A 14,316-nucleotide genomic window follows, 5' to 3' on the forward strand; every position below is an offset into this window, starting at 1 on the left:
CCAATTCCTTAGCTGTTGAATGAGCCCTTTTATTATCTTTTCTATCTTTCTCATCTATTTCCACTTTCAGCTATATAGTGAAATGTAAGTAGTCCCTTGAACAAGTCATGCCCTCTTGCCTCTGAGCCTTCCTACCTGCTGCTCCACTCCCACATTCCTTTACTTAGCTAGTATTTATCATCAAATATCTCTGATGCCACTTTCTTCAAGAAGTCTTCTTTACTCCCCTAATTATATATTCCTTTTATTTGACCTCATAGCATATATCACACTGTATTAATAATGATCCCTAAATTGCTGTCACTCCCTGTAAACTGTAAGCTTAGAGAATGTAGATTAGGTTTGTCTAGCTCAACTTTTAAATTCTTAACATTGTGATATCTTAAATTGAATGCCATGAGATAAGGTCTCATCATTTTTTTCTTCATTACTCTGATCATTACCCTGATCTCACTTTGGGGACCTCTCTTCAAACCTGAAGTGCTTTTCCAGAATGCAGTTCTGTGGATCAACGTTTTTTCATCAACATTACAAATTAGGCATCCATCTATAACAACATACTAAACATTTATAAGAAGTCCACATATATTTTTAAGAAGTCTTTATCTGTGAGATTTACCTGTCAAAGTAACCAGGCAATTAGTAGGAGACCGCATTTAGTGACAGAATTTTAAAAAGATAAAATATGCTGTCCAAAGCTGGCAATATTTAAAGGAGAAAAATTAAAATTACTTCTCCTGCTTTATGCACAGAACTCTTTCATGGCTAATCCTGAAGTAAAATATAAATTTGTTGAAGTAAATATTAAAGGGAAAACTACAGAAATCCTTCAATCAAGATAAAGTATAGAAAATTAACAATGGATGTACATACCAGCACCATTGCCCATATGTCTGAATAAGGAAGGGGTGGTATAAAAATGATTAATTCTCCATTTCAAGAAGCAAAACAACAAAATATAGTATTTTCCAAGTTTATGAATAAACTACTTTTGGAAATGACTCCTATATTTAAACAGTCCTAAATTTCATTCAATTTATCAAACAATACAGCCTTTTTTTTTTTTTTTTGAGAGAGAGAGAGAGAGACAGAGAACTCAAACACAAGTGGGTGGGGAGGGGGCAGAGGGAGAGGGAGAGAGAGAATCTTAAGCAGGCTCCATGCCCAGCACAGAGCCCTACCTGGGGCTCCATCTCATGACCCTGAGATCATGACTTGAGCCGAAATCAGGAGTCAGACTCTTAACCAACTGAGCCACCCAGACACCCCCAAACAATACATCTTTTAACAATATTTTAATGGTGATGTTTTTTTAATTCTCCAGGGTGACATATACTGGCTTTATAATTTTTTTTCTAATATAGCCATTAAAGCAACCAAATTAACCCTATATAACAGTGAGGTGACAGAGGTTATAAGCAGATCACTCTCGCTTTTGTGATCTTTGTGGCTTGGTCACTGATGTCGAAAATATGCAAAACAGGCATAGTCTCTGACTTATTTTCACCTGGTATTTCTTCTTTTGCCTATAGTCGCTGAGCTGTAGACAAGTGGAAATTTTAATTGAGAATGAAAATAATACAGTCAATCATACCTTTCAGCCTAGATGCATTTTCATGATGGCATTAAAACAAGTGCAAATGGCTTGTGAAATTCTTATTACTAATCCTCTTTGCAGGTTGAGAGTATTTGTGAGTCTCAGCAGAATTAAAGAGCCCCAATGCTTGATCTAAAGAATAAGATTATCATATTATAGAAAATGGAGACGATTAACTTTGTACATTTATATTTTAATCCAATCACTAATTTTGTTGTATTTTGTTTTACTTTTCTCGCCCGCCTCCTTTCAGGGGAAAAGCTCATGCGATTCAGCTACCCAGACATTCACTTTGATATGAACTTAACATATGAGAAGGAGGCTGAGCTAATGCAGTCTCATATGATGGACCAAGCCATCAACAATGCAATCACCTACCTTGGAGCTGAGGCCCTTCACCCACTGATGCAGCACCCGCCAAGCACAATCGCTGAGGTGGCCCCAGTTATAAGCTCAGCTTATTCTCAGGTCTATCATCCAAATAGGATAGAAAGACCCATTAGCAGGGAAACCTCCGATAGTCATGAAAACAACATGGATGGTCCTCTCTCTCTCATCAGACCAAAGAGTCGACCCCAGGAAAGAGAGGCCTCGCCCAGCAATAGCTGCCTGGATTCTACTGACTCAGAAAGCAGCCATGATGACCACCAGTCCTACCAAGGAAACCCTGCCTTAAATCCCAAGAGGAAACAAAGCCCAGCTTACATGAAGGAGGATGTCAAGGCTTTGGATACCACCAAGGCTCCTAAGGGCTCTCTGAAGGACATCTACAAGGTCTTCAATGGAGAAGGAGAACAGATTAGGGCCTTCAAGTGTGAGCACTGCCGAGTCCTTTTCCTAGACCATGTCATGTACACCATTCACATGGGTTGCCATGGCTACCGGGACCCACTGGAATGCAACATCTGTGGCTACAGAAGCCAGGACCGTTACGAGTTTTCATCACACATTGTTCGAGGGGAGCACACATTCCATTAGGCTTTTTCATTCCAAAGGGGACCCCTATGAAGTAACGAACTGCACATGAAGAAATACTGCACTTACAATCCCACCTTCCCTCAGATGTTGACATACCTTTTTTAGTTGTTTAATATTATTACTGTCATTAATTCTTATTTTGTGGACGCAGTGTCATTTGCTCTGCCTAATTACAATAAGGAAGAAACAGAAGAGAGAAGGGACAAGGGATATTGTTTCTTGATAACTTGGCTTGTTTATTTTGTGGGAATTTAAGAGCAGTTCCATTTCTGCCACGCATAAATATAAGGTATATCATGCTTTGAAAAAAATCACTTGATTCATATAGATTCACCTGACAGATTCTAATTTGCCACTGATGTTCAGGATTATGATTGAAGCCAGGAAAGTTTAGAGTTTTCTGGGTAGAACTTTCTCAGTTTAAAGTGGTATAAGTAATTTTACTCTTCAAGGAAGAATTTTGTTTCAAAATGTAAATTGTTTTTTTTTCCCCCTCTAGAGATCATGGAACACAAACACATTGTTACTTTCAGTGATAAACTCCTTGGATGAGTTGTTGTGGGTTCTATGTTTACTTCCCCAATGGAATTTATAATACGGTATGTTATACACTGTACCATATAGCAAAAATTTTGAACTACAGGTAGTTAAGGACACCTACAATACATCTGAGGTCCTATGATCTTATTTTTCTAAACTTAAGCACTGTTTTCCATAGTTTTGATGACTGGCATTTTATAGACACCCTGGCAGCCTTACTTTTAACACCTTTAATGAATAGTATTTTTATCTAGTTTTAAGAATAACATATGGTCTAAGAGTGGCTAAGAGGCAGTCAGTAGTTTCCAGAAAGGACCTCTACTTTTCATAAATTTGTTTGGGAAGTTTTCTTTTAAAGTTATAATGTGATGGCAGCATAGTATGCGTATTTGTTTCTAAAAGTATGCTTACGATTGTCACTTTATCAGCATTTAATCAGTGTTAACCAGTCAGCAGAAAAATATAATTAGGCTAACGGGGGGGGGGGGACCCACTCAGAAATCCCTTTTCTGGTATGTCTCTCTTCACTGGTTTTTTCAAGCTGTGACCACCCAGTGTTCTATCTATAGTCCATCATCTTTTACTATTTGAGTGGGAGATCACAAAAATCTTGCTATAGGTTTTTGCTTTCCAAATCTCAAAGCAATTACTAATTCCACCTGAATGTGGTAACTTGAACCCCATAAGGTTATGGAACTAGGGCTATTTATTCTATTTATACTAGGGTATTCCTTCAATAATAATATTTACCACTTTTGGTGCATGGAAAAGGGAACTTCTTTGTAACTTGTACAATAGACTACAGATAAACAAAAAACAAAGCTTATTTTTACCCTACTTGGAGTCTAGAATGTAACCTAACCTCCAAGTGAAAGTCACCATGTCCTGCACATTTTTCTGTCTTAAAAACATTCAGCTATTTATAAGTCCTTGTCAGAAATGAATCTCAATCCCTTAGTAAAAATTTTCTCTTCTTTTAATCCATGCATATGTTTCCATTTTTCATGTGCAAATTTTTTATTTCATTTATAAGGGTGCTATTTTTTCTCTGCAGTCCAACAGCATTAGAGGGGAGGAACCAGATGAGATCAAGTCATTTTGGGGGGGAGGGGAGAGACACACTTGGATGCAGAACATGCTGCTTGTGTTGAGGGAGGACAGTCCTGTCCATGACTGGAATATCTAATAGCCATTTCTGAATACTGATTCAGTTAAGCAGTAACTGATAACTGCTCTAAAAAAAAATCATTAAATAGGATGCCAAAACTATGTTTCTTCATACAGATGCTGTGAGAACTAGCAAGATTAGAGATGTATGGACAGAGAAGCAAACCTGGCCCCAATACTGCTCTTTACTCATTTTCTCATTTATCATCTGCTGATTTAAGCGACTTCTACGCACTAACACAGCTTAGCGCTAGGCAAAAATGATTATAACTCAGCTCTCCTTTACTGGCCCCTCTTGTAATTATTTTTGGAGAAATGTCCAAACTGTTCCTTTAAATCAAAGAGAGTGCACCAAAACAGAGACATGAAATGTTTTAAATAGAATGTCAACTTTTTTCCCCCCTGCATGCTTTGGTACATTGTGAACATACAATATGTCCAAAAGTAAAGCATGTTTTTGAGACTCCCTTACTGCCCCTACCCTAACCACTCAAGAAAATTGGAATTTCATATATTTTTTTCCTTTTTGGAGGAAGGTAAATAATTTAAGGTTACTGATTTTGTGTCTTACTGCGATTTAAGGAAGCATTTGGATGGCAGATAATATGTTCATCACTTTGGCTGTGTGTGGATCTCTGCTGGCATCATCTAGGAATTTTCTTCAGTATATGAACAATCATGTACCTAACTGCCCTGGGATGAAGCTGAATTTTAGGTGGACCTAAAGAGTTGTATAGTACCCCCCTGAAGACAGTACTAATGTACACTCTGTTTCTCATTCCATCTCTTTGGAAATCTATTTTATGGAAGGCACTGAATATTTGTGAGAGTGTATTTGCTACAAGGGTATACTTGTACTTTCTTAGCTTCACGATATGAGGAACAGAAAGAGGTAAAGATGGCTCAGGGTGTGGCAGGAACAAATGAGGACGAGGTCCGTTCAAATGTGCAGGTTAGAAAGAAATTTTGTGGGCACAGTGCTTTCTGGGAAACTCTGAATGGCTATATTTGCATGCCTCCTTCTTCACAAAAGGAAATATGCGAGTCGTTAGGGCCTAAAAATAATGAGAGTCAGACACCAAATAAATCAAGTTTTACGTAACAGTTATATGCCCAGTTTATTTAGGTGAGATTTCACATTACAGAGTACTTGAGGGGCATGAAAATGGGTTAGCCTCTCTTTCCTAGTTTGGCAAAAACTCAGAAATTCATCACATGGCTTTGCCCTGATTTTGCCCAGAAATTTATGTCCAGTTCCTGTTGGAGGTGTGTGCTGCCTCTCGCTAACTGTGGTCAATCACTTTTCAAAAGCCATTCTCGTCTGGCTTTTCAGAACAGTGAAAATGACCAGTAAGCAGACTGGAAGAGATTTCAAGTTGTTAAAACATTCCGTTGAGAATTTTCTGGTGGGACAAAGTGGGAAAATGAGAGACCGGGATTTAGATTTGGCTACAAAGTAGGGAATGTCTTTCCTACAAACGTACAAGCAATTGTAGGTGTGCAACAGTGTATGTTTGTACACACGTACACACTCTTAAAGAAAAGTCATGAGAAGGAGCAATTAGTGACCACGTGTGGCAATAGCACACAAAGAATTAAAATTATAATTAACACCTGAGCAATTTAGGAAATTTACCTGATTGTAGTAACAAATATTAAAGAAGTTATTAGTGTGTCTTTAGGACTAGTTCAACCATTAAACCTTGGGTCTTTACAATCTATTTCCAGAAAAAATCAAAACAAACAAAAAGATCTGTAAGCTGATTTGGTATAACTTCCAAAGTGAAAGAAACACAAATAACTTTTAAATAGGAAGATACAGAAAAGAAAAATGATTAACTTTTACTTGTTGGCAAATGGAGAAAGACCAGAATATTTTAGTGAGCTTGATGTTGTTTTTATTTATAGTTATTGTGTATCGGTTCTACACCTCACAAAACTATGAAGTCTTTATGTTATAAAGGTTTGACAAAATATACATTAGTGAAAGCATCTAGATGAAAATCATGTTTTATTCTCCAAATGTTATTTCATCCTATCTCCAAAATGATTCCGTAAAGTAGAAAAAGAACAGAAAAGACTGCAAAAATATAAACAAAAATCTGCATGCCCCTAGTTTCAAGACAGAACTTAGATTATAAGAGATACTGGCTACATTATTGTCTTTTTTTTACTTTGAAATGTTCATTTTACAAAAAAGGGATATGTTACATATGTGGTCAACTTTAGTTATATTTTATATATTGTTTTAGTAAGTACTATCTGTATGCGATTATCACAAAAAAAAAAAAAAAAATCCCCAAACGCAAAAGAAAAAAAGAGTAGGGGTGAAATTGAAGTTTGTATATATGAGAGTTATCTTAGAAATGTTTTTAAACCTCCAGTTTCTGCAAAATAATTAAAATATACAGTAACTGGTATCTTAAGATCCTGAATTTAACGTATTAAATACTTATAAAATTTCTTTATATTGGTGCCTTTTTAAAATGCATTGAGAGAGTGTTGGTTAGCTGCTGTAGCTCTACAAACACTTTTATTATGTATTTTTAAAAACCACTTAAATTTGAGTACTATATAATACATCTTCGTGTTCTTAACGGCAAAACTGTTAGAGGAATTTCCAATACAGAGAATTTCAGCTCATCTGTTTAAAGTAAAAGGAAACTTTGAAACCAGATTTTAATCTTGTTAGTTTGATAGTATTTCTGAATACCATTACAAGATCACGTAGGTAAAATATGGCATAGAGGGAAATTTCAGCTGTGAATTGCATTATGGCATGTGTTTTTTGTTTTGTTTTTAAGGAAGAATAAGTTCTAGTATCACACAGGCTTTATTAGTGGAATTTTTGGTCAATAAAATACAGTATTATTTTGGAATTTATAGACTAGTGTTGTACTAGTCTGAGAACCACTGTCTCCTAATCTGTTAATGTTTTATGGAATAATGTAAAGAAGCAGGTAATTAATTCTCCTTGAACAAAACAAAACTGAACAGTCATATCACATTGCTATTCTCCAAAGCATAATCTCAAATGGTTTCCTACCATGATTGTGTATTACTTGCAATGGATGTGTTAGGATATGACAGCTTTTAAAAAAAAAAACAAAACAAAAACAAATACAAAAAAAACAAGCTGCTTGTTATACAAAGCAAATGTCATATGACCAAGAAGCTGTGATACGCTAGTGTTTCTTTTTATCATAGTATATTGCTAGGCCAAATAATGACACCTTGAATATTTTTACATTTATTGCAGAAACCTAAAATTTTGGGATTTCCATAAGGTTTTTATGTAACATTATATTTCTAGCTTTTTAGTTTTCTCTTGCTGTACTGTAAGTTTGTGGATATTTTTCACATGCACTCTTAGAAATAAGTTCCTAATTCTGTTTATGGGGTTTTCTCCCATAACATTGCATTTGTATATTTTCTGTATAAATTTGTTGTGAATTAACCTTTACCCCATACAAAGAGTGGTACGTGAATGACTAGTTTTCTAAGATGTCCTTTTTATTGTGAATAAAATATAAAATTTAGAGGCCCTCTGCTAAGCCGCATAAAATACAACATATAACTTCATAAAGGTACAGATAAGCCAGTTTGCAGTTAATTGGGCCCTTCAAATTACCTCAAGTGACACACAGTAAGAAAAGCTTCTCAGACGGGTGCAGGTCACTGAATCCCCTACTATGCACTTATCAGGATTCTACTTAATTTACTGGAAATGGATTTTTAAAAAATGAATACACTGTAACAAGGGAAGGACTCTGGGTTTGGGTTCTTGTTGTTTTATTATTTTGTGTATGTTTTTTTTAAGTAGTTCAATTTCTGAAACTGTGATAAAACATTTTGACTGTCAAGCACTCTCAGATTTTGAACATAAATCACTTCCCCTTCTGTGTAACGAAGTTCTTTGTTAGCTCTTAAGTTTTGTCTCTTCCCCCACCCCCTCTTTGCTCCCCTGTCTGCGTCGTCGTCCGGCCTCTGGAGAGCTCTGCCTCTCCTTCCCCTACTAGTGTGACGATTAGGTCAACTCTTCGGATTCATCAGTCTCTTAAGTCTTAACATTTTTTGTGTGATTTTTGTTGGCTGTATAATTTGCTGACATATTTTTATACTCAAGTGTAGTTTTATATTAAAAAGAGAAGTAGTTGGATTAAACATAGTAAGGTATATAACCCTTGTGCTACTTTCACTTTCAAATATTGGGTACCTAAAGTAGGACTTCAGAGATTATGTCATCATAATATGGTATGTTTGCCTTCCTTTTTAGTTGGGTTTTGTGTTCTGATTTGTTTTTCCTTCTAAAATGTATGAGAGATTAAACAATTCTTTGCAAGAATTTAGAAAGATGTTAAAAGTCTAAAGCAAAAAGTCTTAACTGTCTCCCAGTTGGGAGAAAATGCTTTAACATTACTATAATAATATTCCAGGTTTGGAGGGGGCTCTCCAGGCTTCATATCTGCTCTTAATAGTTGGATCTTTTAGACCATGTGTTATTTGCAATCCCAGAATGATTGCTTCTGCTATTTAGTTCAAAATATATTTTTCTTTTCTTTCTGTACAAGTGCAATACTTTCCTTGAAGTCTTAAAAACTATGGTTATTTTTTTTTTTAACTGACCTATTCTTTCTTTAGTTAATGACAAAAAGAAACCCTTGAAAATCATGGTATGTTAGTTAAAGGACACAACAGGCAAAGAAAAACACTCCATCGTCAAAAGATTAGAGAATGTTGAAAACACTAGTCTAATCTTACGGTATCTATATTTAGGCTAAATTTTCACTGGAACTGGTAATCTTTTGCCAGAGAAATGTGTCCTGAAGTTGAAAAAGTTGCAGTTCTTAAAGACTGAATTTTCTTCTTACCCTTGCCCAGTGTTTTAAATATTTTTTATTTCATTTTCCTTCTTTTGGAAATGAACTTTAAAATAAAAGCAAAGCACTTAGCTCAATTTTAAACACCGATCACCTACTGAAGACAATTTTTAAGAAATACTTGGAGCACTGTTTTCATACAAATTTAAGTAAGAAGTATTTTTCTCGTATCATACATATTTATATGTAGAATGCTGGTTTTCTTTTTTTATACCCGTGTCCCTGTAGTAAAACTGCTGTAATGTAAATACATGTTTTGTTAAAAGATAACATTTCTTTGGCATTTCTTTTAAAGGCAGTTACTGCATTTGTATAGTATGTGTCTTGGCCATTTTAGATTTTTTTCTTTAACAATACCAAAGGTAATTAGACTACTTTAAAAACTAATTGCTTGACAGTTTCTAGGATATTTTGAGTTTTAGAAGCAAAAGAAAAAAAAAATAGGTCAAACCAGTAAACCTCATTTTTTTTTCAAACTAATAATTTGGGAAAATAAAAATTGTTTAAAAAAGAAATATATATAAATATATATGTAAAATTAAAATTCCAGACCTTGTATGTCAGGTTTGCTCAGTGTAATGTAGTTTTTTTAAGGCTCAAATACAATACCTCAGAAAATGAGGTTTACTATGGAAATACTGAAACAGTCTTTGTAGCTGTGTGACGAGTCACTCTGCTATATTACCAATTTGGAGACCTCTGCTAAACAGTTTTATCACTGCAGACTAAAATGTGGGACTTGTATTTTCTTTGTTTTTAATGCACACACATACATGTTCTGTGCATGTATGTGGGTACCATGTATACGTGTGTGAGTGTTGTATATGCATGTGTGAGTGTGTGTCTGTATGTGTGTACAACTAAAGAAGCTGCAGAAACTTTGTAATACTTTGTGAAAAGGATTATATTATAAAGGTTTGTACTGTCTGAGTGCACAGCTACTGGAATAAATTTAGGGAATCTCAGGAACAAGCATATAATTTGTCCAAGATTTATTTCTTCTCAGAAGTGTAAGTGCAGTTTTTAATTCTGTATATTATTTAATATTTTACCAATAAAATAAACTTCTGACATTAAAAGTTTGCTATAAAAACTTTCTGGTGAGAATTCTGTACACAAACACATCTTCCAAATACAGAAGATTAAACTTGAATAATATCAGGCTTAAGTTACTGTCCTTGTGTATACATGTCACACTGCTTGACCCAGAGATGCAGGTGCACTGGAGATCAGGAATCTCCATCTTTACTATGTAGGCCCCCAGAGCAGAGTACAAAGTAGTCCATGACTTGTTAAGGATGGCATCTCTTTACTCTTCCAACAGGTTTCATATATATCTTATTTTACCCTTAAATCTAAGAGGTATGTATGTCAGAGCCTATCCTCTGTATATTTATAGAAGAAACAGTAAATTATGCAAGGAATTCCAACAAATGGTTCAATACCCATATTGGAAAACAGCATTTCTTAAGAGTCAGACCAAGATTAAAGAAGGATTAAGTCAGAGACATGGTTCAATCACACTGGCAAAAATGTAGATGTCTGTTCTGCTTTATGTTAAACTCTCACTATATGAATCATATACTTCGCAGATTTTTATAAATGCAGCTTATGTTTTTCCATGAGAAGTTTGTTCTGTTACCAGTGTCTTCATAACCAGAAATGTAAAAGAACATATATGACTGCTCATTTACCTTTAGCTATGTGCTTATCCTCCATGCCAATTTCAAGGCCACCATCACATTTGAGAGTTATTAGAATTTTTCATCAGTAAGCATTTATAAACTTTTGTGGATACTTATCACATTTCCCAATAATTTCACATAGAATGAAAAGAACTACACATTCAATGGCATTTTACTTCCTTGACTGTCTTTTAATTCAAAATACCTGACTCAGGGGAAAAGACAAACAAAAGAAGTAGCAAGGCAAAAAGAAAAAGAAAATGAGCCTAACAAATTACTGTCTAGCATTACATTATGAAGAATTCCTTGAAGATCAACAATATTTATCAAATTCATGTGTTTATAATGTTGACAAGAGCAAAATGAAAAAGACTTTTTAAAAAGATGCCATATGTTTTTGATTTTTCTATTGCAGTAGGGTCAGAGAAATGATAAATATTTTAATTCTTGATATGATTTTAAGATTTTATCAATATGCTCAAGACAAAGGGCTGTCTTTAGGGTATGAGCCACCTGATAAAGGAAGTTCCTTTTAGCATTTTGGCAACTCTACATCTTGCTCTTAGGGGCTCAAAGAAGCACCCATTAAACTTCTAGGAATACCTCATGTTTTATTAATAGCCCCACTAAAAGTTCCCATTATGATTTGAACCTCTCACTAGAGGTACCAATGAAGATAATAACTGCTGAAATTGAGTTTTGCTGCTTTTCTTCCATTTGGCACAAAATTTGAGGGAAGTGCTTCCCTAAACTAGCCTAACAGGCAGATGGGAGAAATTGACAAAGTGATAAAGTATCCATAATCCCACAGAAAAATGGATAAAATTAAGGGGGGTGGGTGGGGAGGAGATCCTGGAAAATAAAAACATAATCGTCTGAGATTATTATTATTTTTTTGTCCCTACTGTTGCTCTATAATCCTAGAATGTCTTAGATCAAACCAGCTGCTTCTAACTTGGAATTTTGTCAGGCACAGGAAAAGTACCTCAAAACAGTAAAAGCGGAAACTGCCCATATTGTTGTTGAGTTGTTTGTTCTAGAAACCTTTAAAAGAGGTGTATGAACCTGATCATCTGACCAACTGGAACATATGCAAAGAAGCAAGATTTTTGCAAGAACCAAAGGTATTAAGGAAATACGGTAAGGGTACTGAATTGGGTAAGCCTATGAATGAAGTGGCAGGAATCACTTGTCATTTTACCTCAACTGATGGAGAGTGCAAGCAGAGTTAGCAGTCTCCATGGGGAGCACTTCATGAACTCCATTGATGAGGAAGTAGAAGACTATAACTAAGAGGGAATGGGAATAAAGTCCATATTATATTCATGCGCTGGGCCTACCACATATTGGTTTGGGTTTGGTGGATATAAAATCTTAAAAGACTATGGCCAATACAACTTTTATAAATGATGAAGTTTCCAACTCTAACATCCCCCATTCAAGGAAGGGATGGGGGACCTAGGGTGTTTGGCTTTTAGAGCAGTATAATTGGATATACATCTTGGAAGTGGAGTATCCTAGGCCAGGGAGTGAGTGTCCTTTTCTTCCTCCCCCCACCCCACTTATTTTCCTGTTTTGTTTTTTTTCATGTAATTCATCTACATTTCTTTCTATCTCCTTTTTCATGCTCATCATCTGTGTCTACAATCTTTTCTGTTGTTCCCCTCTTTTCTGCATAACATGTGGTACCATTTGCTATCTGTTCTTCATCCTGTCATAATTCTGATTAATCTGAAATACAGCTTCTTTCAATACAAGTAATTTAATGCAACCAGAATATATATGAGTTTAAACTATGACCTTCTCCACAAGTACTTTGCAAATTAGTGCAATTGTTACTGACTTTATCGAATTCACTCTCAAAATTCTTATGGAAAATGTAGGGTATCTGATACTTCATGTTACTGATAGGAAACAAGTTCAGGGTGTTTGTGATTTTTCTCATAAAAACCCTAAGCAAGCAAAAAAGCTAAAACTAGATTCTAATTCCAGATATACTTAGCCCAGTATTTTATTTTCTAAACAAATTTATTCAGCATCTGATTGGCAAGCCCCATTAACAAAGGGGGTGAGCAAGTCTATAGTATGAAAGTTTGTGTCCCCCTCAAAATGTATTATGTTGAAATCTTAATGCCAATTTGATCATATTAGGAGGTGGGAGGTCTTTGGCAGGTGATTACGTTATGAGGGTGAAACCCCCATGAATCAGATTAATGCTTTTTTAAAAGAGACCCCACAGAGCTCCCTAGTTCCTTCCATCATATGGAGATGCAGTGAGAAGTCACCATTTATGACCTGGGAAGAGGGCCTTCACCAGAATGTGTCCATGCTGGCACCTTGATCTTGGACTTCCAGCCTCCAGAACTGTGAGAAATAAATTTCTTATTTTTAAGCTATCACCTCTGTGGTCTTTTGTTCTAGCAGCCCAATAGGACCAAGGCAGCAAATATTACAAAGTAGCAGATAAAAAAAATATTTTCAGCAGACATACCTTATAAGTGACATTTCATTTACTCTAATTTTATTTTATTTATTTTTTATTTTTTTATTTTTTTAAAGATTTTTATTTATTTATTTGACAGAGAGAGACACAGCGAGAGGGGGAACACAAGCAGGGGGAGTGGGAGAGGGAGAAGCAGGCTCCCCGCAGAGCAGGGAGCCCGATGCGGAACTCGATCCCAGGACCCTGGGATCATGACCTGAGCTGAAGGCAGTCGCTTAACCAACCGAGCCACCCAGGCGCCCCATTTACTCTAATTTTAAACAGAATGATCCCAAATGAACTCAGAGCATCAGAAAGGCTGAGAAATACAGCATTAAGTAGAAGGGCAACAATAACCTGGAATTAAGTTTTTTCTGCAGAAATTTTTAAAATGGATAAATTATCCCTAACTTGGTCTCCTAAAGACTACTTTCATACTTAAGTGTGGGCTTGTGATTATTTACCAAATTTCCTTCATCATTGATGTAATTCTTTGCCCATTTTTTTTCTTTAAGATTTTATTTATTTATTTGAGAGAGAGAGAGAGAATGAGAGAGAGAACATGAGAGGGGGCAGGGTCAGAGGGAGAAGCAGACTCCCTGCCGAGCAGGGAGCCCGATGTGGGGCTCGATCCTGGGACTCCAGGATCGTGACCTGAGCCGAAGGCAGTCGTTTAACCAACTGAGCCACCCAGGCACCCCTCTTTGCCCATTTCTAAAACACTATCTATATCCCCATATTCATTTTCTTTCCTTATTGTAGAATGTAATTTCTGGTATTTACACTTTGTTTTCCAATGACTTCCTATGTAAAAACCTTAAGTCATCATGAACGATATGAAGTTATCAATACTGTAAGCTCTGGCCATGATATCCAAGTGTTCGCAACGATGAGCTATCATTTTATTATATCTTCCAAATTCAGCGAGCTACCTAGACATTATACTTATTCTGCTTAGGTGCTAAAACCTACCTACCAACTCACCTC

General features: G+C 35.7%; 1 protein-coding gene across 1 annotated transcript in view; it reads left to right on the forward strand.

The window, feature by feature from the left end:
* The window catches only part of IKZF2 (IKAROS family zinc finger 2), a 154,293-nt gene extending 144,085 nt beyond the window's left edge, over positions 1–10,208 (forward strand). Inside the window, exon 9 of the mRNA XM_035007222.1 lies at positions 1,851–10,208. Coding sequence (XP_034863113.1) covers positions 1,851–2,575 — 725 coding nt within the window. The 3' untranslated portion in view covers positions 2,576–10,208. The remainder of the gene's footprint in view (positions 1–1,850) is intronic.
* The last annotated feature ends 4,108 nt before the right edge of the window (positions 10,209–14,316 follow it).

Source organism: Mirounga leonina, unplaced genomic scaffold (assembly GCF_011800145.1).
Source record: "Mirounga leonina isolate KUSES-001 unplaced genomic scaffold, KU_Mleo_1.0 Mir_151, whole genome shotgun sequence".
In the NCBI taxonomy this organism is placed as follows: domain Eukaryota; kingdom Metazoa; phylum Chordata; class Mammalia; order Carnivora; family Phocidae; genus Mirounga; species Mirounga leonina.